At 44.5% G+C, this 27132-nt stretch overlaps 1 protein-coding gene across 1 annotated transcript in view; it reads left to right on the forward strand.

Moving 5' to 3' along the window:
• The window catches only part of ATP6V0D2 (ATPase H+ transporting V0 subunit d2), a 67632-nt gene that overhangs the window by 19094 nt on the left and 21406 nt on the right, over positions 1-27132 (forward strand). Inside the window, exons 3-5 of the mRNA XM_088471533.1 lie at positions 5310-5488; positions 23094-23173; positions 25795-25872. Of these exons, the coding sequence (XP_088327659.1) occupies positions 5310-5488; positions 23094-23173; positions 25795-25872 (337 nt within the window). The remainder of the gene's footprint in view (positions 1-5309; positions 5489-23093; positions 23174-25794; positions 25873-27132) is intronic.

Raw genomic sequence — 27132 nt, forward strand, 5'->3', positions numbered from 1 at the left:
AAATAATACATACTCACATGTACTATATATTAATCCTTTTCATATATATATATTAGAGATGAGTGGGTCCGATTCTCCGAGAACCGGACCAACCCGAACTTCGTGATCCGAGGCGAGATCAGAGTCCGGCTCGGTTTTTCCCGCGTGAGGCAAAACGACATCCTCCCGCTGTCGGATTCTCGCGGGTTTTGGATTCTATAAAGGTCCCGGTGATCGACGCCATTTTCACTCCGGCCGTGGAGAGGGTATAGAGCAGACGTGCTCTGTTCTTCTAGGGTGCAGTCAGTGTTGTGTGCTGTAAGTGACTTGTCACTATTTGTTCAAGGGTGCAGTGTTGTCAGGCTGGGGCTGCAGTACATAAAGTGGGGGGTGCTGCTGTGTTGTCCTGTCAATCAAGGGGCAGGGCTGCAGTACATAAAGGGGTGCTGTGTCTTCCAGGGGTGCTCTGTCATCCAGGGGTGCTCTTCCCCAGTGTAAAAAAAATAAAAGTTAAAATTATTTTTTGTGTGTGCTAGGTAGTGACTAGTTAGTTACTAGTTACGCTATTATTGTTTGGTGACACTGCCGGCCAGACTGCAGTTTATCGTCCATGTATTTGTGACTCTGCAGGTGGTCCGTCCGCACTCCGCAGGGGTGCTTTGTTGTCCATAAAGGGGTGCTGTGTTGTTCACCAAGGGGCTGCTGCCTTGTACAGGGGTGCTCTTCCCCAGTGTAAAAAAAAATAAAAGATAAATAAATTAGCATTCCACAATAAATAAAAAGATCTTACAATTAGTAACATGTCTACTGTGACTTCGTCTGATACGGTCACCATTCAGAGAATGGTGGATGATTATTTTAGGGATAGCATCCAAGTAGGCATGTCACACAGTCCCTTTCACTACTGGCAGGAAAAGTAGGCAATTTGGAGTCCCTTACACAAACTGACTTTGCTGTACTATCAAAATGAATTTCAAATTCCACAAGGAAGACCTTTACCAGCCATTAAGTCAAAAAAATACAGAGGCTCCTGTAATGGTGGATTCCAGCGGGGACAAATTAACATTGTGTGAAGAAGAGGATGTACAGCACACACTGATGGGGATGACGATGACAATTACGACATCTGATCTTACCTATGTTGTAAAGCCAGTTTGTGTATGTAGAGATCATTGCCAGCAATGTCAGCTGCCCATTGGTAGCTTGTTTTGTGGGGGCCCAAACAAACCATTTGCTTCAGCCACAATTGGCAGTCCCTGTCGCTGAAGTGATTGGTTTGTTAAACTGTGCATGTCCTATTTAATATATACAACATAGGGGTACATGGGAGGGCCTAATGACAATTCCATCTTGCACCTCTTTTCCTTGCATTATGTGCTGTTTCGGGCATTGCTGCCTGACATTTTTACTTTCATAGTTTATTAAACTGCCATCCTGTCTGCCACTCCAGTGCCATTCTCTTTCCTAGATGTGTCATGTTGGTAATTGAGCTGCTCTACAGCCGTTGAAGTCTTCAACATGCAGTTGCTGAATGGTGAAAATATCCAGAAATTTTTATGGCCACAGACAGCATCTCCTGCATGCCCCTTTAGTTTTAAAAAATATTCTGAACCACCAAGTTGATTTTGTGGGCAAAACATGGGTCATATTGTTCACCCTTGCTCTCGCCTTGCTTCAGAATCCAAAACTTAAATTAAATTTACTACGAATTTCCTGCCTTCAACTACATACATACGCCAACTGCCTCAGGCCTCAGTCATGATTAATAAAAAACATTTGTTTCCTGATGTGCCATGTTGGAAGCTGAACTGCCACATGTTAGTACCGCCCACTGCTGTCGCTTAGCTTAGTCAGTCAGCTAGCTCGATGCAACCTTTTGGCCTAAACTGGATTAAATGAATCTTGTGAGCTGTGAGGTGGTCAAAATTTAATGGAAATTACTGGAAATAAATGTTATTGAGGTTAATAATACTGTAGGAACAAAAACAGGACAACATTATGTGATTTCAGTTGTTTTTATGATTTTTTAGAAAAAATACAGATCCAAAACACGCAAGGGCGGTTTTGGCAAAACCAATCCAGATCCGAAACACGAAGGAGATACAAATTCAAAACCAAAACACGGGGGTCGGCGCACATCCCTAAAATATATATATATTTATATATATAAATATATATATATATATATATATTAGTTGATTGACAGTATTATGACTACCTCCGACATTTGACGTCGGCAGCGTGTAGCCCATGAAGTACGTCATGTGCTGGCTTGGTGAGTATATAAGGTGTGCGGTCTGCACACATATCACTCGTTGCTGTCATGGGTAAATGGGGCGATTCATTCGAGTTGCAAAAAGGGAAGATTATTGGCTTTCGGGCCAAGGGTGGCAGTATTTCTAAAACAGCGCAATCTGTGAATTGTTCCCATGCTGCTGTGCTGAAGGTGTATCGTGACTGGATAAATGGCACCATTGCAAATAACCAAAGTGAAAACTGCAGAGCACAACGTGCCATTAATGTGAGAGGTGAACATCGGCTACGAAAGGTGTGTGGGGGCCGACCGACACGCTACAGTGGAGCAGCTCACCGGCAAAATGAACCTGGGGCCACCAGACGTGTGTCTAAAATGACAGTTCATCGAACACTGCAGCATATGGGGCTCCGAAGCAAACGGATGGTAACTGCACCTATGCTAAAGCAGGTGCAGAAAAGGCTTCAATTTTCACACCTGTATCGGAATTAGACTTCCGCTGATTGGCAATGGGTTGCCTTCTCTGATGCGTCACGTTTTCTGCTTCATCGAACAGATGAAACATCGGAGAGCAAACAACCTGCAACCATTGCTGGAAGAACACAAGCTGGTGGTGGCAGCGTTAAGGAATGTTTTAATGGCATTCTCTGGGCCCACTCAGCCATGTGCAAGGCACCCTCAACCAATTTGGTTATAAATCCATCCTTGCAGACCATTGATTGCTGATTGTCTTCCTTGAGGCGGATGGGATCTTCCAGCAAGACAATGCGACATGTCACACGGCTAGAAATGTCCGACAGTGGTTGGATGAGCATGACCAAGACTTCCAAGTACTTCCCTGGCCCACTAATTCCCCAGACTTGAACCCAATTGGGCATCTGTGGGACCACCTCGATCATTTTGTTTGCTATATGGATACTCCACCATGCACCCTCCAGAAGCTGTTGGATGCACTGCAGTCAGCATGGCTCCAGATACCTGTGCCAACCTACCAGCACCTTATTGAGTCACTTCCAGCCCATCTAGCTGCTGTCCATGCTGCCCTTGGCGGTTACTCTGGCTATTAGCTGGTGGTGATAATAATGTGACTCGACTGTGTATATATAAAGTGCTATTTTTCAGCAGGAACAAGCAGGAACTCAGTTCCTAAACCTCTCATTTACTATGACATAATGTCCTGAGCCAAAATGTATTTTCCATGAGATCAGTTTTATTTTAAAGGCACCTTTGGGTGCCTTCTTTTCTAAATACTATATATAGGTATATATAATTATATAATATTTACATAAGTATATATAATATATATATGTTTTTCTGTAGCTCCACACCTAGTAGCTCTACCCACAGTTCCAGAAAAGAAAAAATAATAATAAAAAAATATATACAAGCTAAGCTAAGCATTTTTAATGATATCATCTGCTAATTTATTATATTTTTAATTTCTGCTACCTTTTATACACTGGTTGTTCCAGAGCCAAGCATTTTTAGTAGCAGCTGTTGTTTTGTTATCTATTGTCTGTGTATTTGTTTTACCACTATTAAATTGTGTACACCCCTTTTATTACATCATTTATGATTACTATTTTTTGTTGGCATTTGCACTTTAATATATTAGCACTTTATTCAAAATAACACACAGGTCGCTGTACCCATTTTATTTATATATATATATATATATATATATACTAGCTGGAGTACCCGGCGTTGCCCGGGATTTTAAGAATGTTTGTTTACACATCATCCTCCAACCAACCTCTCCTTAGGCAGGCCTCACGAAAAGTGTGACAAGCTTCCCCATCAACAGTCCTAAGGTCTTCGAAGGAAGTAGGACTTGTAACGTGTAAAGCAAACTTCGGAGATAGAAGCATTCAAAATTTGTAGGATGTACAGTGTAAACACGGCCAAGAGCTTCTGTTGCTCTGATACCAGGATGACCATCTACAGCGACTCCCTGTTTTCTGCGCAGAAAAACTTTGGGAGAAGCATTCCCTGTGTAATATTTTGGCAGCTCACAGTACAGCAGGATCCTTGCAAAGTCATCATTTTGACACAGTTGGAAAAAATAAGTAAATGTTGTTGCGTAATTTGGTATAGTGAGAGAGCTGAGAATGCTGGCAAAGCCTGCTAAAGCACTCTTCGATAATAAACATTAAGATCATGACAAAACATGACAACACAAAACGTTTGCTCCGAGGCTCTACCCATATGCCGTGAGGCCCCACAATCAGCGTCCAGCAAAAATTGTGGTTTTAAGTTACTTAAAAATTAACAATAATTAATTTTGATTTAAAAAAATTTTAGTTGCCTCCGCCAGGTTTTAATACGCTGGCATGTAAAATGTCATGATCTTCGCTTGTAAACTGCGGATTTGTATAGAAAGACAGAAGTACAGAAGGACAAATTTTCGCTTTGATATAGTAGAGAAGATAGAAAAGAAAAAATATTAGATAAGCAAAATCCCTTTGTAATTCCGTAGCTGACCTTTAGAGGGCGAATGCCATGCAAAAATTGTGTTTTTTAATTAATTAAAAAGTAACAGTAATCAATTTCGATTTAGTAGAGAAGATAGAAAAGAAAAACTTGTAGATAAGCTAAATCCTTCTGTAATTCCGTACCTGACCTGTAGAGGGCGAATGCTATGCAAAAATTGTGGTTTTTCGTTAATTAAAAATCAACAGTAATTAATTTTGATTTAAAAAATTTTTAGTTGCCTCCGCCGTGTTTTAGTACGCTCGTATGTAAAATTTCACGATCGTGGCTTGTAAATTGTTGATTTGTATAGAGAGACAGAAGGACAAATTTTTGCTTTTATATAGTAGATATATGTGTGTGTGTGTGTGTGTGTGTGTGTGTGTGTGTGTGTGTGTGTGTGTGTGTGTGTGTGTGTGTGTGTGTGTGTGTGTGTGTGTGTGTGTGTGTGTGTTACATATTCCTTTAAAGTCCATTTATAATTCATACTGCCTATACTCTATCAGAAGAAAGGACATTATATAATGCTATCAATGATTTATTTTAAATATTTAATTTCTCCAAGATTATTTGCATGATTTATTTTACGTGCCTGTTTGTGTTGCAGGTACAGCTACATGATTGATAACATGATTCTGCTGATAACAGGGACTTTACACCAAAGGCCTATTTCTGAACTGGTTCCTAAGTGCCACCCGCTGGGCAGCTTTGAGCAGATGGAAGCAGTCAATATTGCTCAGACTCCTGCAGAACTGTTCAATGCCATAATAGTGGACACTCCTCTGGGTAAGAAAGGAAAAACCTTGTTTGCTTACTACCTTAAAACACGTTTTTTTAGTACACAATAAGTATTAGAATTATATAGCAATGATTTTTTATTATTTATATTTATACTTACATGCAGCTTATAAGATCCCTGTTTTGAGTAGTACTGGGAAAATGTCCATGCAACTTTTTGTTATCATACTTTTTAACTCTTGTTATCCCTCCCAACATTTATCCAGACAAAATTGGGCAAAACCACACCGCTAATTCATGAAAACTCCAGACCAATCCATAAAGTTATTACATACTTTTCCAACCTTTCCAAAGCCCCATTCACTTCACCTTAAACTCCAACCAGGTGCTAGTGCACTGACAACATTTCTGTTTGTATAGCCGGAGAGCCATCATTGGAGATCATTTATAAAGTGGAAAACAGCTACCTCATTCAGCTTTGGCCCTAATAATAATGAACCTGATGCTTAGCTGTACCTATGCCTGTTTGCAGAGCAGTTTGTGTGGGGGCAATGTAGAGTTGTGCACATTTAGTAGGGGTGATGTAGAGTTGTGCACATTTAATTTAGTAGGGGCCATGCAGAGTTGTGCGCATTTAGTAGGGGCAATGTAGAGTTGTGCGTATTTAGTAGGGGCAATGTAGAGTTGTGCGCATTTAGTAGGGGCAATGTAGAGTTGTGCCCATTTAGTAGGGGCAATGTAGAGTTGTGCACATTTAGTAGGGGAAATGTAGAGTTGTGCACATTTAGTAGGGGCGATGTAGAGTTGTGCATATTTAATTTAGTAGGGGCCATGCAGCGTTGTGCACATTTAGTAGGGGCAATGTAGAGTTGTGCGCATTTAGTAGGGGCAATGTAGAGTTGTGCGCATTTAGTAGGGGCAATGCAGAGTTGTGCACATTTAGTAGGGGCAATGTAGAGTTGTGCACATTTAGTAGGGGCAATGTAGAGTTGTGCACATTTAGTAGGGGCGATGTAGAGTTGTGCATATTTAATTTAGTAGGGGCCATGCAGAGTTGTGCACATTTAGTAGGGGCAATGTAGAGTTGTGCGCATTTAGTAGGGGCAATATAGAATTGTGCACATTTAGTAGTGGCCATGCAGAGTTGTGCACATTTAGTAGTGGCCATGCAGAGTTGTGCATATTTAGTAGTGGCCATGCAGAGTTGTGCACATTTAGTAGTGGCCATGCAGAGTTGTGCGCATTTAGTAGTGGCCATGCAGAGTTGTGCGCATTTAGTAGTGGCCATGCAGAGTTGAGCGCATATAGTAGTGGCCATGTAGAGTTGTGCATATTTAGTAGTGGCCATGCAGAGTTGTGCACATTTAGTAGTGGCCATGCAGAATTGTGCGCATTTAGTAGAGGCGATGCAGAGTTGTGCGCATTTAGTAGAGGCGATGCAGAGTTGTGCGCATTTAGTAGAGGCGATGCAGAGTTGTGCGCATTTAGTAGAGGCCATGCAGAGTTGTGCACATTTAGTAGAGGCGATGCAGAGTTGTGCACATTTAGTAGAGGCCATGCAGAGTTGTGCACATTTAGTAGAGGCCATGCAGAGTTGTGCGCATTTAGTAGGGGCAATGTAGAGTTGTGCACATTTAGTAGGGGCAATGTAGAGTTGTGCACATTTAGTAGGGGAAGTGTAGAGTTGTGCACATTTAGTAGGGGCGATGTAGAGTTGTGCATATTTAATTTAGTAGGGGCCATGCAGCGTTGTGCACATTTAGTAGGGGCAATGTAGAGTTGTGCGCATTTAGTAGGGGCAATGTAGAGTTGTGCGCATTTAGTAGGGGCAATGCAGAGTTGTGCACATTTAGTAGGGGCAATGTAGAGTTGTGCACATTTAGTAGGGGCAATGTAGAGTTGTGCACATTTAGTAGGGGCGATGTAGAGTTGTGCATATTTAATTTAGTAGGGGCCATGCAGAGTTGTGCACATTTAGTAGGGGCAATGTAGAGTTGTGCGCATTTAGTAGGGGCAATATAGAATTGTGCACATTTAGTAGTGGCCATGCAGAGTTGTGCACATTTAGTAGTGGCCATGCAGAGTTGTGCATATTTAGTAGTGGCCATGCAGAGTTGTGCACATTTAGTAGTGGCCATGCAGAGTTGTGCGCATTTAGTAGTGGCCATGCAGAGTTGTGCGCATTTAGTAGGGGCCATGCAGAGTTGTGCGCATTTAGTAGTGGCCATGCAGAGTTGTGCGCATTTAGTAGTGGCCATGTAGAGTTGTGCATATTTAGTAGTGGCCATGCAGAGTTGTGCACATTTAGTAGTGGCCATGCAGAATTGTGCGCATTTAGTAGAGGCGATGCAGAGTTGTGCGCATTTAGTAGAGGCGATGCAGAGTTGTGCGCATTTAGTAGAGGCGATGCAGAGTTGTGCGCATTTAGTAGAGGCCATGCAGAGTTGTGCGCATTTAGTAGAGGCGATGCAGAGTTGTGCACATTTAGTAGAGGCCATGCAGAGTTGTGCACATTTAGTAGAGGCCATGCAGAGTTGTGCATATTTAGTAGTGGCCATGCAGAGTTGTGCACATTTAGTAGTGGCCATGTGGAGTTGTGCACATTTAGTAGAGGCCATGCAGAGTTGTGCACATTTAGTAGTGGCCATGCAGAGTTGTGCACATTTAGTAGTGGCCATGCAGAGTTGTGCATATTTAGTAGTGGCCATGCAGAGTTGTGCACATTTAGCAGTGGCCATGTGGAGTTGTGCACATTTAGTAGTGGCCATGCAGAGTTGTGCATATTTAGTAGAGGCCATACAGAGTTGTGTACATTTCAAAGTCATCGCCACATTCCACTGAAATGAGGACATTTCACTGCAAATGCAGAGTTGGACTAAAGCATATCATTTGCACCCTGTATATTAGCTGTGCAAGCGTGTACTGATAATAAATAAGCATACCAATTGCAGGCGGTAGTACCTCACGTTGTCTATAACTCTGCATACACTTTTATTCCTGGGAGCATTTATGGCCTATTTGCTGTTGAAACTATGTTCAGGTACAGGTCCTGATTCTGAGTGGGATGCAGCTCCTTAGATGGGCACAAATAGTGAACCATAGCATACTCCGCATGTGCAGAAGCCGTTTTAAAGATTGTTGAGTGTCTCCGGGTGAATCTGAGTCGCATGGATCTCGGCCAGATCTCTTTTTTCAAGAAATGGGAATTTCTGGGCGTTAACTGAGCAGCAACCATGCTAGAACATGGAACTGTTCCATCTCATGGGGATGTTGTGGGTGTGTAGCTGCAGTTCTATGCTATTCTGAGGCGTGCGTGCAGAGAAGGGAAGCCTGTTTCTGATGGATCTCTTCCACCCAGCATGAGTCAAGTGCAAGTGCCGGTACTGCTGATTACAGATGCGGCTGTGGACCAACATTTGGGCATTGCGGCTTCCCTCTTGTAGCCGTACGGATTCTTGCATTAGGCCTACAGAAACCCTGCATTAGCATAAGGTAGTAAATCTGGCTTCCCGAAAACACAGCTGCTTTGCGTCTGGCACACAATCAGGCCCTCAGTGTGCTCAGAGCTGCACAGCAATGATGGCAGAATGTGCGGAGGAGCAGCAGAAGATTGGAAGACATTCCTAGTGTAGCAGTAGCACACCAACACACCTCGGGCCTGGTTCAGAGCTGCACAGAACTCTGAGGGGTTTATTTACTAAGCAGTGTTAGGAGACAGAGTGAAAAGTGATAAGGAAGTGATAAGGTGCCAGCCAATCAGCTCCCAGCTGCCATCTCACAGGCTGTGTTTGAAAAATGACAGTTGGGAGCTGATTGGCTGGCACCTTATCACTTTTCACTCTTCACTTCTCCTAACACTGCTTAGTAAATAGACCCCTGAATGCGGATGGATCGAGCGATATTTTGCATACTGGGCAGGGCCAATGCAGCGTGCATACACATCTTTGTGTATCTACTGGCGAGAAGAAAGGATCTCTGGTGTTGCTGTGTGGGATATGGGCGTTTCTGTCAACTTGGCCTGTGCACAGAAGAAAACCATCACCTGGGCGTGTCGTGGCTGTATTGCCATAGTTACGTACCATTCTGAGTTGTGCATACAGTATGCAGTGTGGTGGATGCCTCTCTCAGCCATATCCTGCACCCAGCATGGGGTAGGTGTAAGTTAGTGATAACTGTTGCTGCGGGGGTTTTGTATACAGTACAAAGATGCGTATGGCTCGATATATGCCTTAGAATCGCATTGGCATGCTGAATGTAATGTGTATTTGCAACTCAGAATCAGGCCCCGCATATTGCAGAGCAGTGGAGAACAATATTACATTTGGCAGAAAAAGATTATTGTAATGAGATGAAGGGTTGTGACCAGGCTTACACATGTACAGATAGTCTCCTAAACATTTTTCCTACTCTCTGCACATCGAGGAACACTTTTTCTCTGTGGAGGCTGTATCTGGGCATAGACAGGGTAGCCGCCCACACCCGTTCACTGGGTGAAGTGGGCGATCCGGGTGGCTTTGAAATTCCCGCTGTAGTGCCGGTAATCTCTGCATTGTATAGCAGGGTGTGTGACTACGATGATGCGATCCCGCTGCCATGCCCCTCACACTGCCTCCTATTCCGCGCCATGCTCCTTGTAGCCACGACGACTCAATTATCACGCCATGCCCCCCATACCATGCCACATACCCGTACCACCCCCTATACCACTGTGTGGACCTGGCTGCCCCTTCCTGGAGGGGGTAACCAAAAAGATGGCAACTATGAGTAGGGGTTACCTTCAGGTGTGCAGGGTGAGCCATCAAGGTGCACTGGTAGAAAACTAAAGCATTTGCACTGTGCCTGTGGTGAGCTTTGTATCTTCCCAACAATATTGGTTCTGCGTACAATGGGGCTGATTCTGTGTTGGGAGCAAAATAAAAAAGCAAGTAACTTTGCACTTGGGCAAAACCATGTTGCACTGCAGGTGGGGGAGATATAAAGTATGCAGAGAGATTTAGATTTGGGAGGGGTGTGTCCAAACTGAAATCTAAATTACAGTATAAAAATAAAGCTTCCAGCACATACTTGCCTACTCTCCCAGAAGTTGTGGAGAGCTTCTGAATTTTTCGGGTAGCCCCCTGCTCCCCTGGAAGAGTATCCAGATCTCCCGCATCCCAACCACGTCCTAGTGAAGTGGACAGGACGGGGAGATAAATGCCGGGAATTGTGGCAAAATTGCTGGGAACCATGGCTCTGTATGGATGGGTGGGGCTACATAACACAAAAACACATAATTTAGCCCCGCCCCCACCCTGCGATCCCCCAAATCGCTGCAGCTTGCCATGGCAGGGTCTAATACCATAGGAACCCGGCCCTGGCCCGTCCCCAGCTTGAAAAAGGCTACGGGTGTAGCAGAAACGCATTGCTGCTCTCCTACAGAAAATCCGGAGAGTCGATCTGCATTCAGCTATTACTGACCGATATTCAGGAACTGGCAAACGACTGCTATATGTTTGACTCTTTGCCGCAAACTTTTACACCTGCCAGGCGGCTGTGGAGAGGAGAGTGAACCGCAAATACAGTACTGGCACACGTGGTCACTGATTGTGGACCATCATCCGCCACATCATCCACGCCGCCATCTACCATCCAGAGATGGGAGTCGCTTGCACAACACATTAGACCATTCTCCCCTGCAGCTTCCTGGTCACCTCAAAGATACAGCGCAAACCACGGGCTGTCAGTTATCGTTTGCTGATAAGATCCTGCTGTTTAGTATGCATATATATACGGAATCATAATTAACAGCAGATAAACCTGGGGGTAAATAAACTGTGTTTTTTGTTCTAACCTAAACGATATAATTGCCACACTCCATGACATTATCGTTACGGGTCATTTGTTGCCATATATGACAACTAAAAGAGAACTGGTATGTATCCTATGTCAGAAAGAATCTCCAGGGAACTACTATTGAGAGACTAAACTATATTAGTATCATTCTTTTGGATACAATTGACCACAACCTGGAATAGCTACTGGCAACAAGCAATTTTTTTAGATTTACTGTTGTATATTTTATTATCTATACTGAGAGTCTTAACAACTATCTTTTACTTTTGGTTATTCTTATATTTTTGTGCATAACCACACACGTTATATTATAAATTTGTGTCAATAGATATATACATGATTTAATTTAATTTATTTTTTATTTATTGTTTCTTAATGTTTTTTTTTTTAATTGATTAAATATATTTTTATGCTTATCAACTGACTTGTGTTACACTAATGTCCCAACTTAAGTACTAGAGCGCACTCTATTTTTGTTTTTGGTTTTCTAGTAAGGTTGACAATTACCTTTTGTCTTTACTGCTGCATGAACACTTGATCCTCCTGCTTATTCAGCGCTGGGTATATTTCCTTCTTTCTTTCTATTTAGAAAGAAAACAAAAACTGAATTGTTACTTTTAACTATAAATCGGTTCGATGCGATATATAGCTTTGTAAAGTAGCAATTCATGTATACTTACCTCTCCGCGCTGTCCAGGGGTCTGGCGGTACAGGGTGAGCAGCCGGGAGGCGAAAGCAGGTCCTTCCTGCGCATGCTCCGGCGGCTGAGGTCAGGGGAGGCTGCAGTGGCTGCTGGGACGTCAAGGGGCCGAAACCAGCGCCAGGAGCCAGGCACTGCGGTTAAAAGATAGGGAGGTATGCTACTTCCCTGGCCATACTAAAGTATGGTGATGTGATTGATCCACGGAGCAGGGGAGCTGCTGGGAAGTAATGTACTTCTCCACGGGAACCCGCTTTGTGAATTGCACCCAGCAGACTTTTCTCTGCTCCATGAATAGACCCCAATGTCTTTATCCAAGTACCATGAGAGCAGCTCAGAATGGCGTGTAAATATCACTGCAATGTTAGTCCTTGTAAACTCCCCATCGCCTGATGAGTGTTCTCTCCTAACAGTGCAGGGTAAATCATCAACCATAGTCATAATGAAATAATGACACAGAGACTTATATAAGGGGAAATGAAGGTCAGCTTTATTTAATTTTAAACGAATTAAACTATTTAATGTATAACTGAACTAACTAATAGAATAAGAAAGAAAGACAGACAAAGTATGGTGGCGCAAAAAGAACGGCCCAACAATGCAAGATCACCAACTGAATACTCACACCGATCTTCTAAATGGGAGGCGAGCAGCCAGCCCATTACCACCTCCCACCCCAATGACACGACGTGAGGCCCACCTGGTTAGGTGGTTGCCGCTGACCCCAGTAGGGTAAAATCAGCCTAAGCCATGTATTGGAAGGGAGAGCACCTCAAGCTCCAAAGACAGATGGCGACTGCTACCATTCTTTCCCGCCAACAGCGGTTCCCAGCTAAGAACCGCACCACCACCATACCCTAATCTACCACACCTTGACTTCTAACTAACTCCTCAATAACTCCATTCCAATGCACCGTCCATCCTTTAAAGAGGACATCAGGGAACCTAATCAAAGCTTGTAAAAGGACCACTCCTCCAAAACCCTGGACACTGCAACTCACAGCCAGGTTTATCCATCTTCTGACCACCTACAGGGTCCCAGGAGACAAAACCAGTTCTCCAACTCACAGCCAGGTTTATCCATCTTCTGACCACTTACAGGGTCCCAGGAGAGAAAACCAGCTCTCCAGACCTGCTGTGGAATGATATCAAACCACAAAACTCTGCAATAGGGGGCACATGGCAATGATCGTCCCCAAATGAGCTGAAATGGAACACTTCAAAAACCCTAAACCATCTAACCCTCTCCAAAAGTGGAATAAATTCTGTATATTAAATAAAAACACACCAAAAACACAAATAGGAAAGAAAAGAGTAGCAAAGACAGAAGCCTAATACAGGGAGAGAGAGGGAGGGCGGGGAGGGGTGATCCTAACTTGACCTGAAGCAAATCACAAAACGTCCACCAGCCGGCATGCAGCCAAAGTTATAAACTAGTGGTAAAACAAAATTCCTCAGGACCCCCAAATATGACGAGTAGCTAGTCCTCAAGTTAGGATGTAAAGCAAAACTTTTACCGAAGTCTAAGGTACGTTTTTAAGCACTAGACTTTCCTCAGCTCATGGCCTAACTCTGATCAACGGAAAAAACCCGACGCAATAGTCAATGCAGCTGCACTGATCTGGACTCTAAAACCGAAAAACTGCTGAAAAAACTTGTAATAACCATGCAGGAAGACGCAAATAGAGTGGGTGCTGACCAATAGGAGGAGCAGGGACCAACTTGTCCCACCCCCTTCAAAGCTCTCTTGACCAAGAAATACTTTGAAAGGTCCCCCAGGCCCAAGACACAGAAAAAATTGGGACAGGCCTGCTAACATCATTACCACTATAGCACTGGACCTGTCCCAATGCAAACATGCTATGCAAAAGCAAGAATAAGCTTTCAACTGGTCTTACCTCGGCTCCCTCCATGGGCCAAAATGCAACGCCATACACACCAAGCAACCTGGTAAATTGCATGGTCCTGGGAGCTAAGGACTGATATGCTAGCCCCTCCATGCTGGCTTGATAATATGCTGTACAGCAGAAGGGCAAAAATCGCTGATCTAACTAGGCTAGCAGGGCCAAATCGCAAAAATGCAACTAATCAAAATGCGACAAGGCACACGCAAGCATGTTCTAACACCAGGGGTATGCCTGGCCCGAAATAGACTATTAGGACAATGGGCCTGATTCAGAGCTGAACGCTCTGACCAGAGCGCTCACTCTGAATCAGGGCCCTCCTACCTGTTTTAGGAGCGCCCTCATGGACGCTCGAATAGCTGTGGGTTACCACCCACAGCTTATGCGAGCACCCATGATGATGGTCGCGATGGTCAAGACCATCGCGACCATTGGGCTTGCGACGGAGACCCTGTGGTAGGGTCTCGCTGCCGCAAGCCCTGGAGTGATTTTGGCTCTATCAGAGCCAGAATCACTCCCACTGACATCACTAGTGATGTCAGTGGGGCCGGCTTCAGACGGTAGGCGTTCCCTGTCTTGCAGCCACGCCCACCAAAGGGGGCGTGCTGTCAATCAACATCGACAGCACGCCCCCTTTGGTGCGAGACCCGGAGTGACGGAGAGCCCGTCGCTCTCCGGGTCTCGCGCATGCGCACGACGGAGCTCCCTCCATCGTGCGCATGTGCAGTGGGGCAACATCGACCCGTTTGCGAGCGTCCTTTGCTCCCGAACGGGTCTGAATGACCCCCAATGTACGGCTTTATCCAGGTCCTCCAAAAACACTATGGTGGCTAGGCTTATGCCTTCGCCGTCGCTTTGACCAAGTACGCCACTGAATCTGCATAAAGCGCAAAATTTGTCTCATCAGAGCTGACCATCTGTTCGCTATGTCCAGAAACTGCAGTTATATCTCCATCCCGAGCGGGAGCACCATTCTCTAGAACCGCAGCCTCTGAAAGAGAAACAGAAACCAAAAGAACAACAGGACCAGCCATTGTAGACCTTGTACTATCCTACAAAGGAGTGTAAGAATATTGCCCGCATTTGTAGCAGTATTAGGGCTCCCTTCATGGAATATCGTAAGGGGGGGGGGCTGCGGTTACCACTACTGTCAACAGGATCAAAGTGTATTTTACGGTGTGGCGTGACCAGTGCAATTTTCCGAGAAAAGTAGGTTCAGGAACTGTGAGTGGCGCTACTGGGGGAGGAGCTAAAGGAATTAATTATAAACACACACATAGCCCTGTGTGTGACCATTATCCGTGTATACTTAGTATTACCATACAGAGCGGTGTGCTCACCATCAGTTCTCACCTCAGTGTTATATCTACAAACCGTGCATACTGAGTATCATTATATGGAGTGTGCTGTGTAGAGTGTTGTGTTCATCATCAGTGTTATCACTATACACTGTGCATACTCAGTAATATCATACAGAGCAGTGTGCTCATCATCAGTGTAATAACTATACCCTGTCTATACTCAGCACTATTATACAGAGCAGTGTATCTTACCTTAGTGGTGTAACTATACAATGTGCACACTCAGCATTTTTATACCCAGTACCATCATACAGAGCAGTGTGCACACCTCAGTGTTACAACTATACACCGTGTTAACTTAGCACTACTATACAGAGCAGTGTTATAACTATACACTGTGTATACTCAGTGCTCTTATACAGAGCGCTCACCGCAGTGTTATCACTATACCGATAGCTATATAAATAACTATATATAAAAAACTATATGTAATATGTTCTATAAGATCCCATTTATGAGACATTTTACCACAGTATTCGATATTCCGCTGTGGGTCCTGTAATGTAAGTATTTCTCCTAGCAATCAAGCCAGAAAAAATTAAGAAATCACATCTTATGCCACTACACAAATGTTTAAAAATGTAAGAATTTATTACATGCAACAGTACCAATTGTATTATTTAATCGAATGTTTGTGGCCTCCAATATATTTGAAAAACCACAAGGAGATTCCGAAACAGACAGGCAGAACACCTGCGGAATATTAAAAAAGGTGTTGCCAACCATTCCCTCAAAAATTTCAAAAGCATTATAGGGATTAAAAAGATTGAAGGCAATTGGCGTACAAAAGGTACTGATACATTTTTAGCTAAGGCAGAAATGAAATCCATATACGAAATTAAAACACTACAGCCATGGGGTTTATATACAGATTTCGAACTAAAGAGTTTTTATAGTTTTTAACATTTTTAAATGGTTTTGATTCATATAATAACATGATTTAAAATTATTTTTATATTGTGTTTTTATGCTGGTTATTTTATAGATCTTATTACTGTTTACATACATTTATGCACTTTATTAGAATTGATATGCAGTTTTATATTTATTGTTTATAATACCAAAGCCGTTTGCTATATACTAATTATATTCGAGAATTACCTATTTTGCATTTTTATCAAAATAGTGAACTCATGTTATACAAAGGATGTTCCCAGGGTAGTTATTTCCGGTGGACGGACAAGTGCTGGCACGCAGACGTACACCCTGACTTGTCCAGTACTTTGCCGTAATGTTAGACCTAGTGGTGCTGTGGTTTGTGTCATGTGCTCCATGGCGTTGCACACACACCGAGTCCCCCGCCACCACTTCATGTCCGTGGGTCACGTGGCCGGCAGTATGCCTTCCATTACTAGGAATGCAGGAAGCCTCCTCGAGTTATAGGAAGTGATGATTATCACTAACAAAAGGGGACTATGGCTTGCTATATAACGTAGTAGCTGAGGATACAGTGTACTTAATTAGCGGTGAGCTTATATATTAGTATTTTGTATGTGTAGAGGGTTTTTTTTATTTATACCTATGTCTGCACACGAGACAGGAAATGGGCAGAGACTTGAATCCCTATAAAGACCTGATCCTGGTCTGATATACAAACACACCTAGAAAAAGACCTATAGGTTGAAACGCATTGGTGGAGTATTTTGGTACAGCTCAGTAGGGGGAGCTAATGAAAATTTCCCCTATATGTATTGATTTGTACCTTTTCCAAAAAGGACTTATATGGTATGCAGCCATTTATCATGTGTATTTTTATGTTGCAATAAATGATTTACTGCTTAACACTATGGAGGTGTTCCCCTTATATTTTTTATGACGTCTTTACGAGGGACAATAGAATATTAAGGGACACATAGTATTGAAAACTGCTTTTTTGCAGGATTCAAGTTTGGATTACTTTATGACTTTCTGGATCATATTGTAGTATTGGTGACATCACTATCCGGAGGAAATTATCTTCTTATGAAAAACGTGACTATATATCAGAGATCTTATCTTCATATCTTTTAAACTATATGTATTTATCCTTACCCGCTAAATCTGTGTTGTGGTGTACCTTTTTAAAGTATAGCGCTTGGACCTTTTTATTTTTTAAGAATTTGTATCTTGTGATCTAGTGTTTATCACTTAGGTATTAAGCAGCCTTCCTTCAGTGAGAGTGCACAAGTGTGTATTTATAATGTGTATACTCTGTACTATCATAGCAGTATGCACACCTCAATTTTATCACTACATACTGTGCATACTCTGTACTATCATACATAGCAGTGTGTACACCTCAATGTTATCACTACACACTGTGTACTGTATACTCTGTACTATTATAAATAGTAGTGTGTACAGCTCAATGTTATCACTACATACTGTGCATACTCTGTACTATCATACATAGAGGTGTGTACACCTCAATGTTATCACAACACACTGGGCCTGATTCAGACCCGCTCGCGAGCGCTGAGCGCTCGCAAGCGGGTTGATGGTGCCCTAGTGCGCATGCGCACGACGGAGGGAGCTCCGTCGTGCGCACGCACGAGACCCGAATAGCGACGGCCAAGCCGTCGCTATGGGTCTCGCACCAAAGGGGGCGTGCTGTCGATGGTGACAGTACGCGCCCTTTGGTGGGCGTGCCGGGGGCGTTGCTGCCCAGACGGAGGCGTTCCCTACCATCTGGGTCCGGCCCCACTGACATCACTAGTGATGTCAGTGGGAGTGCTTTTGGCTCTGATAGAGCCAAAAGCACTCCTGGGCTTGCGGCAGCGAGACCCTACCGCAGGGTCTGGTCGCAAGCCCGATGGTCGCGATGGTCTTGACCATCGCGACCATCTTTTTGGCCGCTCGCATAAGCTGTGGGTGGTCACCCACAGCTATGCAAGCGGCCAGGAGGCCACTCCAATAATAGGTAGGACGGCCCTGATTCAGAGCGAGCGCTCTTGTCAGAGCGTCCGACTCTGAATCAAGCCCACTGTGTATACTCTGTACTATTATACATAGTAGTGTGTACAGCTCAATGTTATCACTACACACTGTGTATACTCTGTACTATTATACACAGCAGTGTGTACACCTCAATGTTATTATCACTACACACTGTGTATATACTGCACTATTATACATGGCAGTGTGTACAACTAAATGTTATCACTACACACTGTGTATATTCTGTACTATTATACACAGCAGAGCGTTTCCCATCAGTGATCACCTCAGTGAGGATAATTAAATATATACACAATAAGTGGTCGAAGTGGGAATTTTCAAGTGGGGGTATAGAGACACACTATGGACCTTATTCAGAGTTGGTCGCGAGCGCTGATGCGCTCGTAACCTACTCGATGGTTAGGCCTGCGCACGCGTAGCGGCCGCACTGCGCGTGCGCGAGCCCCGGAGTGACAGAGAAACTCTGACGCTCCGGAGCTCGTTACCAAAGGGGCGGCTGTCGATGTTGATCGACAGCTCACCCCGTTTGGTAGGCGGGCCGGAGGGGGTAGTTTGCAAAACGGAGGCGTTCCTTAAGGAACGTTTGCTGTTTTGTGGGTGGCCGCACTGACATCAGCAGTGATGTCAGTGGGCAGCTTCCTGCTCTTTCAGAGCAGGAAGCTCCCTGGGGCTTACGAGTGCCCAGACCCAACCTTAGGGTCTGGTCGTAAGCCCCGATGGTTGCGATGGTGATCACCATCGCGACCATCAACCTGGTCGGTCGTTAAGCTGTGGGTGGTAACCCACAGCTTAACGATCGACAAGGAGGCGGCCGTTCAGGATGCAAGCGGCCGCCCTGATTCAGTGCAACCGCTTGCATCTAATGACCGCCTCTAAATGAGGGCCTATGTGCATGCGCCAAAAGCATGCAGGAAAAAATGGGTGTGAGCATGCGTTGTGAGGGGTGTGGCTACATGTCATGAGGGTGTTGTCACTCAAAAAGGGGCATCCATCTCTCATTTCTTCCTTTCATCTCTCACTCTTTGCACCTCTCACTACCTACTTCCCTTTTTCACCTCTGCACCTCTCACTCCCTCCTCTCTTTGTAAACTCCTCCATCACTCATTCTCTGCTTCCTTTTCTCATCCCATTTACCTGATACTCTCTTCTTCTTTTGTCACGCTCTGTGCACCTCTCACTCCCTATAGACTGTCACTGAATGCTATATACAGATCATACACTGCCCAGAGATAGTACATATGCACCTTTGCCTGACTCACTGCATGCAGCACGCCTGGAACAGCTGGAAGAAGAGGGATCTCCCAGGCTGTGCAGAGGCCATGTTCACATTATCACATGTAAAGACAGCAACGCGGCGTTGTATTATACAGCACAGGGCCGGTAATGCCACTGTATACATGACGGGACAGCGCCACCTTCCCGCGGCTGCTGAGCACACCACATGCAGTGCTAAGGAGGATGCTGTAAATGAGATGGGAATGCTCCCTGGGTTCTGGGAGTTGTAGTCCTGGACAGAATGATTGCATAGACCTTCCGGCGGGGGATGGGCACCCGGCACATGCTGATGGGAGGGCGGCTGCAGCAGCACGCTGCCAGACAGGGGCTGTCTGTCAATTTTTAGCCCAGGGGGCAAATGTAAGCGAGTGGCCGTGGCTTTACTACCCATGCACAGCAATGGAAAAATGGGCGTGAGCCCAATGTACGCAAGTACAAGATATGCAGAATTGTATGAATTTCAAGCACATCTCCACTTATGCTGAAGGATCATAACTGGGCTGTAATGGGCAATCTCAAATGGATAAAGTTGAGTGAGGGTGTGTAAACTGAACTATGGGCACAGAGCTGGTAGTAAGCGTAGACACAACTGTTTCTAGGTGCATATTCAGCAAAAACTGTAAGCAGATCACCCTGATAGTATTTGCTTTTCCTGGAAACCAAACTTACAGAAGCGAAAATAAAATGTTTAATTTCTGCTTCCCACCGGCTATTTTTCTTTAATTGCCACCTGACTGCAGATTCCTACCCACCTGCTTTCTGCATCTGCCTCAGACTGACCTAGTAGCAAGTTGGAATTCTCTCTTTCCCCGACAGAAAGCAAAAAAAGTTTCCTGCCTCTAAGATAATCTCAGAGCAGCAACGCCAGCCCCAGACTTAGCAAAGATTGCTACAGCGCATTCGCATTACTGTACATTTATTATTTCAAATATAGATATTCTGCTGCATCAATACACGCGTCATACCTGCAGGGAAGAGAGAAAAGAAAGGGAAAGGAACATTCGTGGAGGGATGAACATGAGAAAAGGGAGATGTGACAGGAGAGGGAGAAATTGATAGAGGAACACAGGTAAAGAGAGAGATAGGGATGGGGAGAACCAAATTAGGGATAGGACAGGAGGAGAGAGACAAAGTGATGAGACTAGGAAACAGGGGGATGTACATGGAATTGGGGGGTGGACTACAGAGAAAAGAGGTGATAAATCTGGCCACAAGTGCCACACTGCACAAGCTCACTACCCATAACAACCACAGCAACAACAGATGCAGGAGAGAGAGATGTGGAGGAAGCAATATTGAGGTAAGAAAAGCACAGCAACTGTAGTAAAGAATAGGGGGGTAGATGTATTATAGCGGCACTTAATATGCCGCTATACTGCTTCCTGCTTCGCCTCTTTACTGAAGCAAAGCAGGAAGCCCTACTGATGAGATGTATAAACATCTCATCGGCTGGAGCGGGGGAGCGATAACTCCCCTCTCAGCAATCCCTGCCTGAGTACACAGCCTAGTGCTGATGCGCTGTGTCTCAGCCGGCTCCACTGAGCATGCGCGGGATCTCGCAAGTATCGCGAGATCCCTGCTTGCAGCTCTGGAGCCGGCAGCAGGAACAGCTCTCTCCCTGCTGTGGGGATAGGGCATTGCTAGGCTGTAGCTGTTGATAGCGACAGATACAGTGGCGGAACAGTCAGGCGTTCTGACTGTTCATACACTGCCCAGGGTATCGGTGCTGCTATCTTGTAGATAGCAGCGCCGATAATGACAGGGGCGCTATGCTCCCCTGTTATTACTGCCAACCCCTGATCATACATCGGGTAGAAGCGGTATCAGCGCACATAACGGGCGCTGATACCGCTTCTATGCTTCTTACATCTCCCCCAGGGAGTGATAGGAGTATTAGGGGGAAAAATAGAGAGGTTAAGAAGGAGAAGACAAGAGGAATGGGGGAAGATGTGTGGAATAGGAAGAGATGAGAGCCATAGGGGGAGACTGGAGGAATAGAGACAGGAATAGAAGGAGACTGCAGGAATAGTTGAAGAAATAGTGGGAAAATGTAGAAATAGGGGGAGATAGAAGGTATAGGGATTTACAGGGGAAGGTGTGGGGGAGTAAAATGCTCTGCACAATATCTAGCTACTCAGAAATTATTTATTTCTGTTGTATGCTTTCCTGTTTATAGAGCTCACCTTATCCTGGTTCTGCTGTGCTCAGTAGGTGGGTGAAGGCCCTGAGGTAGGTTCTGTCCCCGGGCTCCTCATGCAGCTGCTTGCCTGGATGGCAGGTCAGAGTGACTGCTAGGGAGCCGCAAATACGGAAGCCTTCTGCTTCCAAAATGAATTTCAGATATTATAAGGCTAGACATCATGTCTGCGGAGTGGCTTAGGGCCATTTTAAAAGTGCCCAGAAACGATCACTGAGGGAAGCAAAAAGAAAAAAAAAAAAGTCTCAAAACGACAGGTCCCCCGGTGCCCGCCCGCCTGCCCGCAGCCATGCTGCACTTTCACTCGGCAGTCGGCTGCCATTCAGAGAGGGACCGCGGAGCTTCCCCAGGCACTGTGCGCTGTGTGAAGGCAGAGACTCCAGAGAGGAGGAGGTGCCAGGTCCGCAGCTGCTCTGGGAGGAGGAAGGGGACAATTAACGCTGATGCCACTTGGCCCTTAGACAAGGCAGCAGCCGGCTGCAAAGTCCTCAGACTGTGCCCTAAACTTTACCGGCTCAGGGGCAGCCCGTCCCTGCTGCTGGACTCCGCTGCAGCGTTAATACAGAACCAGCTGCACAAACACTTACAGCGGCTGGCTTTAGAGGCCGTCCATGGAACTTGTTGAAAACATAAATGTTTAGTGCTTGAACTGCCGGTATGCCATACCGTTGCATACCGGCACACTTCGAGCACTGTACACAATGGAAAGAAGGAAGAGAGGACAGAAATGGAGGCAGATATATAAATAAATGGGAAAAGAAAAAGGCAGAATACAGGTTATAAGAACAGTGAAAACAGGCAGAGGGGCAGAGAGAAGGAGATGAAAAGACAGAGAGAAGAAATAGAAGTAGCAGGAGATAATAAATAGAAGTATAAGTCACATAAAGTGAAGTTTTCCTGTCACTAGCCCAGCACCTGTCACTAGCCCAGAACCTGTCACTAGCACCTGTCACTAGCACAGCACCTGTCACTAGCACCTGTCACTAGCACAGCACCTGTCACTAGCACAGCACCTGTCACTAGCACAGCACCTGTCACTAGCACAGCACCTGTCACTAGCCCAGCACGTGTGACTAGCACCTGTCATTAGCACAGCACCTGTCACTAGCACCTGTCACTAGCACAGCACCTGTCACTAGCACCTGTCACTAGCACAGCACCTGTCACTAGCCCAGCACCTGCTCAAACAGCCGACCAGAGAAATTTCTATAAAATGGCTGCCAAGCAGCAACTGTGAAATAGCACGTACCCACCCTCTGCCAATCCTATAGGCTAACCAAACCTAACCCCACCCCACAACACTACCTCACTAACCAACTAGCCCCTTCTTGTCTAGAGGCCGACACCCACAGGCTCGGGTGTTTACTTTAACTCCTTGTATATGAAATGCACTCCATCCTAATTCTCTGATTTTATAAAGTGATTAAATGTTACTTCTTAATCCTAGCTGATTTCTTCCAAGACTGCCTGTCAGAAAATGACATGGATGAGATGAATATTGAAATAATGCGCAACAAGCTCTACAAGGTATTGTTAGTCACATGCTGGACACTAATTCTATATAAAGAGCAAAAATATGTATTTCATATTTGGTGGAAATCCAATTATATGAAAGCGGAGAGCTGTAAATACAGTTCTACATTATATACGTTTTAAGGAACTGGTTTACCCACTGGTAAAATGGGTCATTACTATAAAGCACTCTTATCAGAGCTGTTCCTAGTGCTGGAGAATGAGGAGTGGATGTACTAAGCCTTGGATAGAGATAAAGTGGAGAAAGATTAAGTACCAACCTATCAGTTCCTAACTGTCAGACTGTGTTTGAAAAATGACAGTTAGGAGCTGATTGGGTGGTACTTTATGACTCTCCACTTTATCTCTATCCAAGGCTTAGTATATCTATATCTGTATAGGCTATGAGGAATGTTATAGTGTTCTGTTTATCTTCCCTTAGCCTATTTTCTTTAATTTACAGTTGACAAAATGGAGCAAAACTTGGCTCTGTGGATGAGTGGTGGGGCTAAAATTATGCGGTTTGTGCCATTTTAGCCCTGCTCCCTCCATACAGACCGACGATTCCCAGTGTTATCTCCCCATCCTGCCCACTTCAGTAGGAAGTGGGTAGGATATGGGAATTCCACCCAATATTCTGGGAGACTACCTAAAAGTAAGTATGCGTACCCGATAATTAACATTCCTATTCGCTGCGAGTGCCAGAGCAATTCATCATTGCTCCGGCGCGGAGACACCTGATCCCTAAATATACCTGCAAAATTTGAGCTTCCAGATGTATGCCAGGGGTTCCTCTGCTACAGCATATAGTGAGATTTCCAAAAACCCGGAATGCAAAGCTTGGCCCCTTGTAGCTAACGCCATTGTAGTCTATAGGATACAGATTGCACATTTTACCTGAAGAGCGATCCGTAGGATGTTGTGGCATTAGTGGCATTAGTGGCTTAGTACATAGTAGATGTACTAAGCCTTGGAAAAGATAAACTGGAGAGACATAAAGTACCAAACAATCAGCTGCTAACTGTCACTATACAGGTTGTGTTTGAAAAATTACAGTTAGCAGCTAATTGGTTGGTACTTTATCTCTCTCCACTTCATCTTTCTCGAACGCTTTGTACATCTACCCCACAGCCTGTAAAACGGCAGTTAGACGCTGATTGGTTGGTACTTTATCTCTCTCCCCTTTAACTCTCTCCGAGATTTGATTTATTACTGTTTGTTCCCAATTGTAAGACGCTATATATATATATATTGTATATATAACGCAATACCTACAATGCGCTAAAAATAGTCGTAATATTATACTAAAAATATTCAATCAAATTAAATAATTTGAATACAACTAGTATAGTATAGGCTGCTACCTATATTGGAGAGTCTTAAGTTGCGCCCACACAGTTTGTTTATAATAGTTCAATAACACCTTGGTTGTCCTTTGAAAAAGGTTTAAGCGCTTGATATTGGCTGAGCGGACAAACAAACAAACAAATAGCACATATGTTTATACTCTTTTAGGATAAAGTGTGAGAGTTTGAGGCTTGCTGGTAACTTGCCAGCGCTTCTATGAGTAATAGTCCGTGTGTTTGTTCCTATCCTAACTTTCCCTTACTCTACCTGAGAGTGTCCGGTAGTTGCAGCGATCTTCTCCCTTGCATGGGGGTGCCTTCTCCTTCCGGATCCAACTCTGCATGCAACGACGTTGAAATGATAGCAGCAGCTGGTTGCGGCGATCTTATCCCTCGCACGGGTTGCCTTCTCCTTCCAGATATCACTCTGCAGCGCTGTAAGGATGACAGCGGCGGCCGGGTATCGAGCGGGCTTGAACGGATGGGAACTGCTCCACGTGACTTCAAACTCTCCTGCACCAATGCGTTTCGGACCTCAAGGATAAGAATTAGGCTGCTTGTAGCCTGTGATTTAAGGATAAGAATGAGGCTGCTTGTAGTCTGTGATTTAAGGATAAGAATGAGGCAGAGTTGGATCCGGAAGGAGAAGGCACCCCCATGCAAGGGAGAAGATCGCCGCAACTACCGGACACTCTCAGGTAGAGTAAGGGAAAGTTAGGATAGGAACAAACACACGGACTATTACTCATAGAAGTGCTGGCAAGTTACCAGCAAGCCTCAAACTCTCACACTTTATCCTAAAAGAGTATAAACATATGTGCTATTTGTTTGTTTGTTTGTCCGTCCGCTCAGAAAAAAAAAAGTGCTTAAACCTTTTTCAATTTACTCCATTATTCATTTAAGCAGCTAGTCAAGCTCATACACTCCATTTTTTTCACCTTGGTTGTCCTGTTAAGTCTTTCAGTGTTCTTTTTGCTATCTTTTAATATATATATATATATATATATATATATATATATATACACTGTGTGTGTGTGTGTGTGTGTGTGTGTGTATATATATATATATATATATATATATATATATATATATATAAAATAGCTGAAACTACCAGTACTGTAGCTTTGAAATACCTGCTAAATGGATTTCTATTATACTTGTCCGTAAGTGCAATTTACATACCAATTTATATTCAAATATGAATAAATACATGTTATCTTAGAGTATGTTACAATACTACTTTATACAATGTATTCACCTATCCTGTTTGTGTGTGTGTTTCTCTACCAGTCATACCTAGAGGCTTTTTACAACTTCTGCAAAGTCCAAGGAGGGACGACTGAAGAAATCATGTGTCCAATTCTCGAGGTACAATCATATATATTTATTATTTATAAGATAACTATTTCTTTCAGTAAATAAAACATATTTTAGAAAAGATTTCAGGTCACAACTAGCGGGTGAGTTTTGACATCAGATAATTACTCTATGCCACGTCGGAGGCCCTCACTAGAAACTGCGCATGCAAAGAGGGGCATGACTACCCCATCTGCACTCATCACAGGCCCCCAAAGAGGCCTGGACTGGGGTATTTATCTTAGCCACAGTGTGTGATTATTTGATGACTATTATGAAAGATTATCATGTATACAGGGGCGTATCTATAATCGGTGCAAGGTGTGCGGGGAACACGGGCCCCTGGGTCCAGGGGGGCCCCGCACCACACATCCTGCAACCATAGTATTACTTACCTCTCCAGAGTCCCACGTCGGCGCGGGGGTCCGGTGCTGTAAAGGTGACTGGAAAATGGCCACCGCGGCCATTTTCCCATCATTTGCGCATGCGCAGTACAGGTAAAATGGCCGCCGTGCCCATTTTCCCAGTGACCAGCGCATACTCTATAGGCTCTGGGCGCACTCTAGTGCCCAGAGTCTATAACTCCGGCGCTAGCCGTGCACAGCTCAGTGCACTGCCGGCCGCCAGACAGAGAGGAGGGGGCCCGTATCGGAGACTGCACACTGGCCCCCTCATCTCTAGAAACGCCCCTGCATGTATATAGTGGCATACACACTAGACAATTTTTATGAATGATAACGATATCATTATGGTTCATGTCGTTCATATCGTCCAGTGTGTATGCACTGGACGAACAATAATGCGTGCTCCCGCGGGTCGTTAACGATATCCCCTGTCGGCTGAACATGCAGCTTAATCCAGGGATATCGTTAACGATGCCATGCTGCCGAATGCAGCATGGCCCCGCCCCGCCGTGTGTATGTTGCATAAGAGCACAGAGGTACAATAGGACCTGCCACTGTCAGAGAAGCTTTTAGTTAAATAAAAACTGAAGAATCCAGCAAAGGGACAGGTAAGTAACGCACCCGATATGCTCTGTCTTTCAGCGCAAGTTCACTACATCAGTGCTTCAAGTTCTCACAGAGCAGGAGTCTTGATGTAGAGCAGAAAGGCTGGAATGAGAGAGACAGAGGGCGTGAATGTATACAGCAGTGATAACATTGGAGAAGTAGACCAGTGGAGAAGTTGTGCCATAGCAACCAATCAGCTTTGAAGTAGTATTTATCAAGCACCTTCTATAAAATGATAGGTAGAAGCTGATTGGTTGCTATG

The sequence above is a fragment of the Taudactylus pleione genome, unplaced genomic scaffold (assembly GCF_031769625.1).
Source record: "Taudactylus pleione unplaced genomic scaffold, aTauple2 ptg000114l, whole genome shotgun sequence".
Classification (NCBI taxonomy): Eukaryota; Metazoa; Chordata; class Amphibia; order Anura; family Myobatrachidae; genus Taudactylus; species Taudactylus pleione.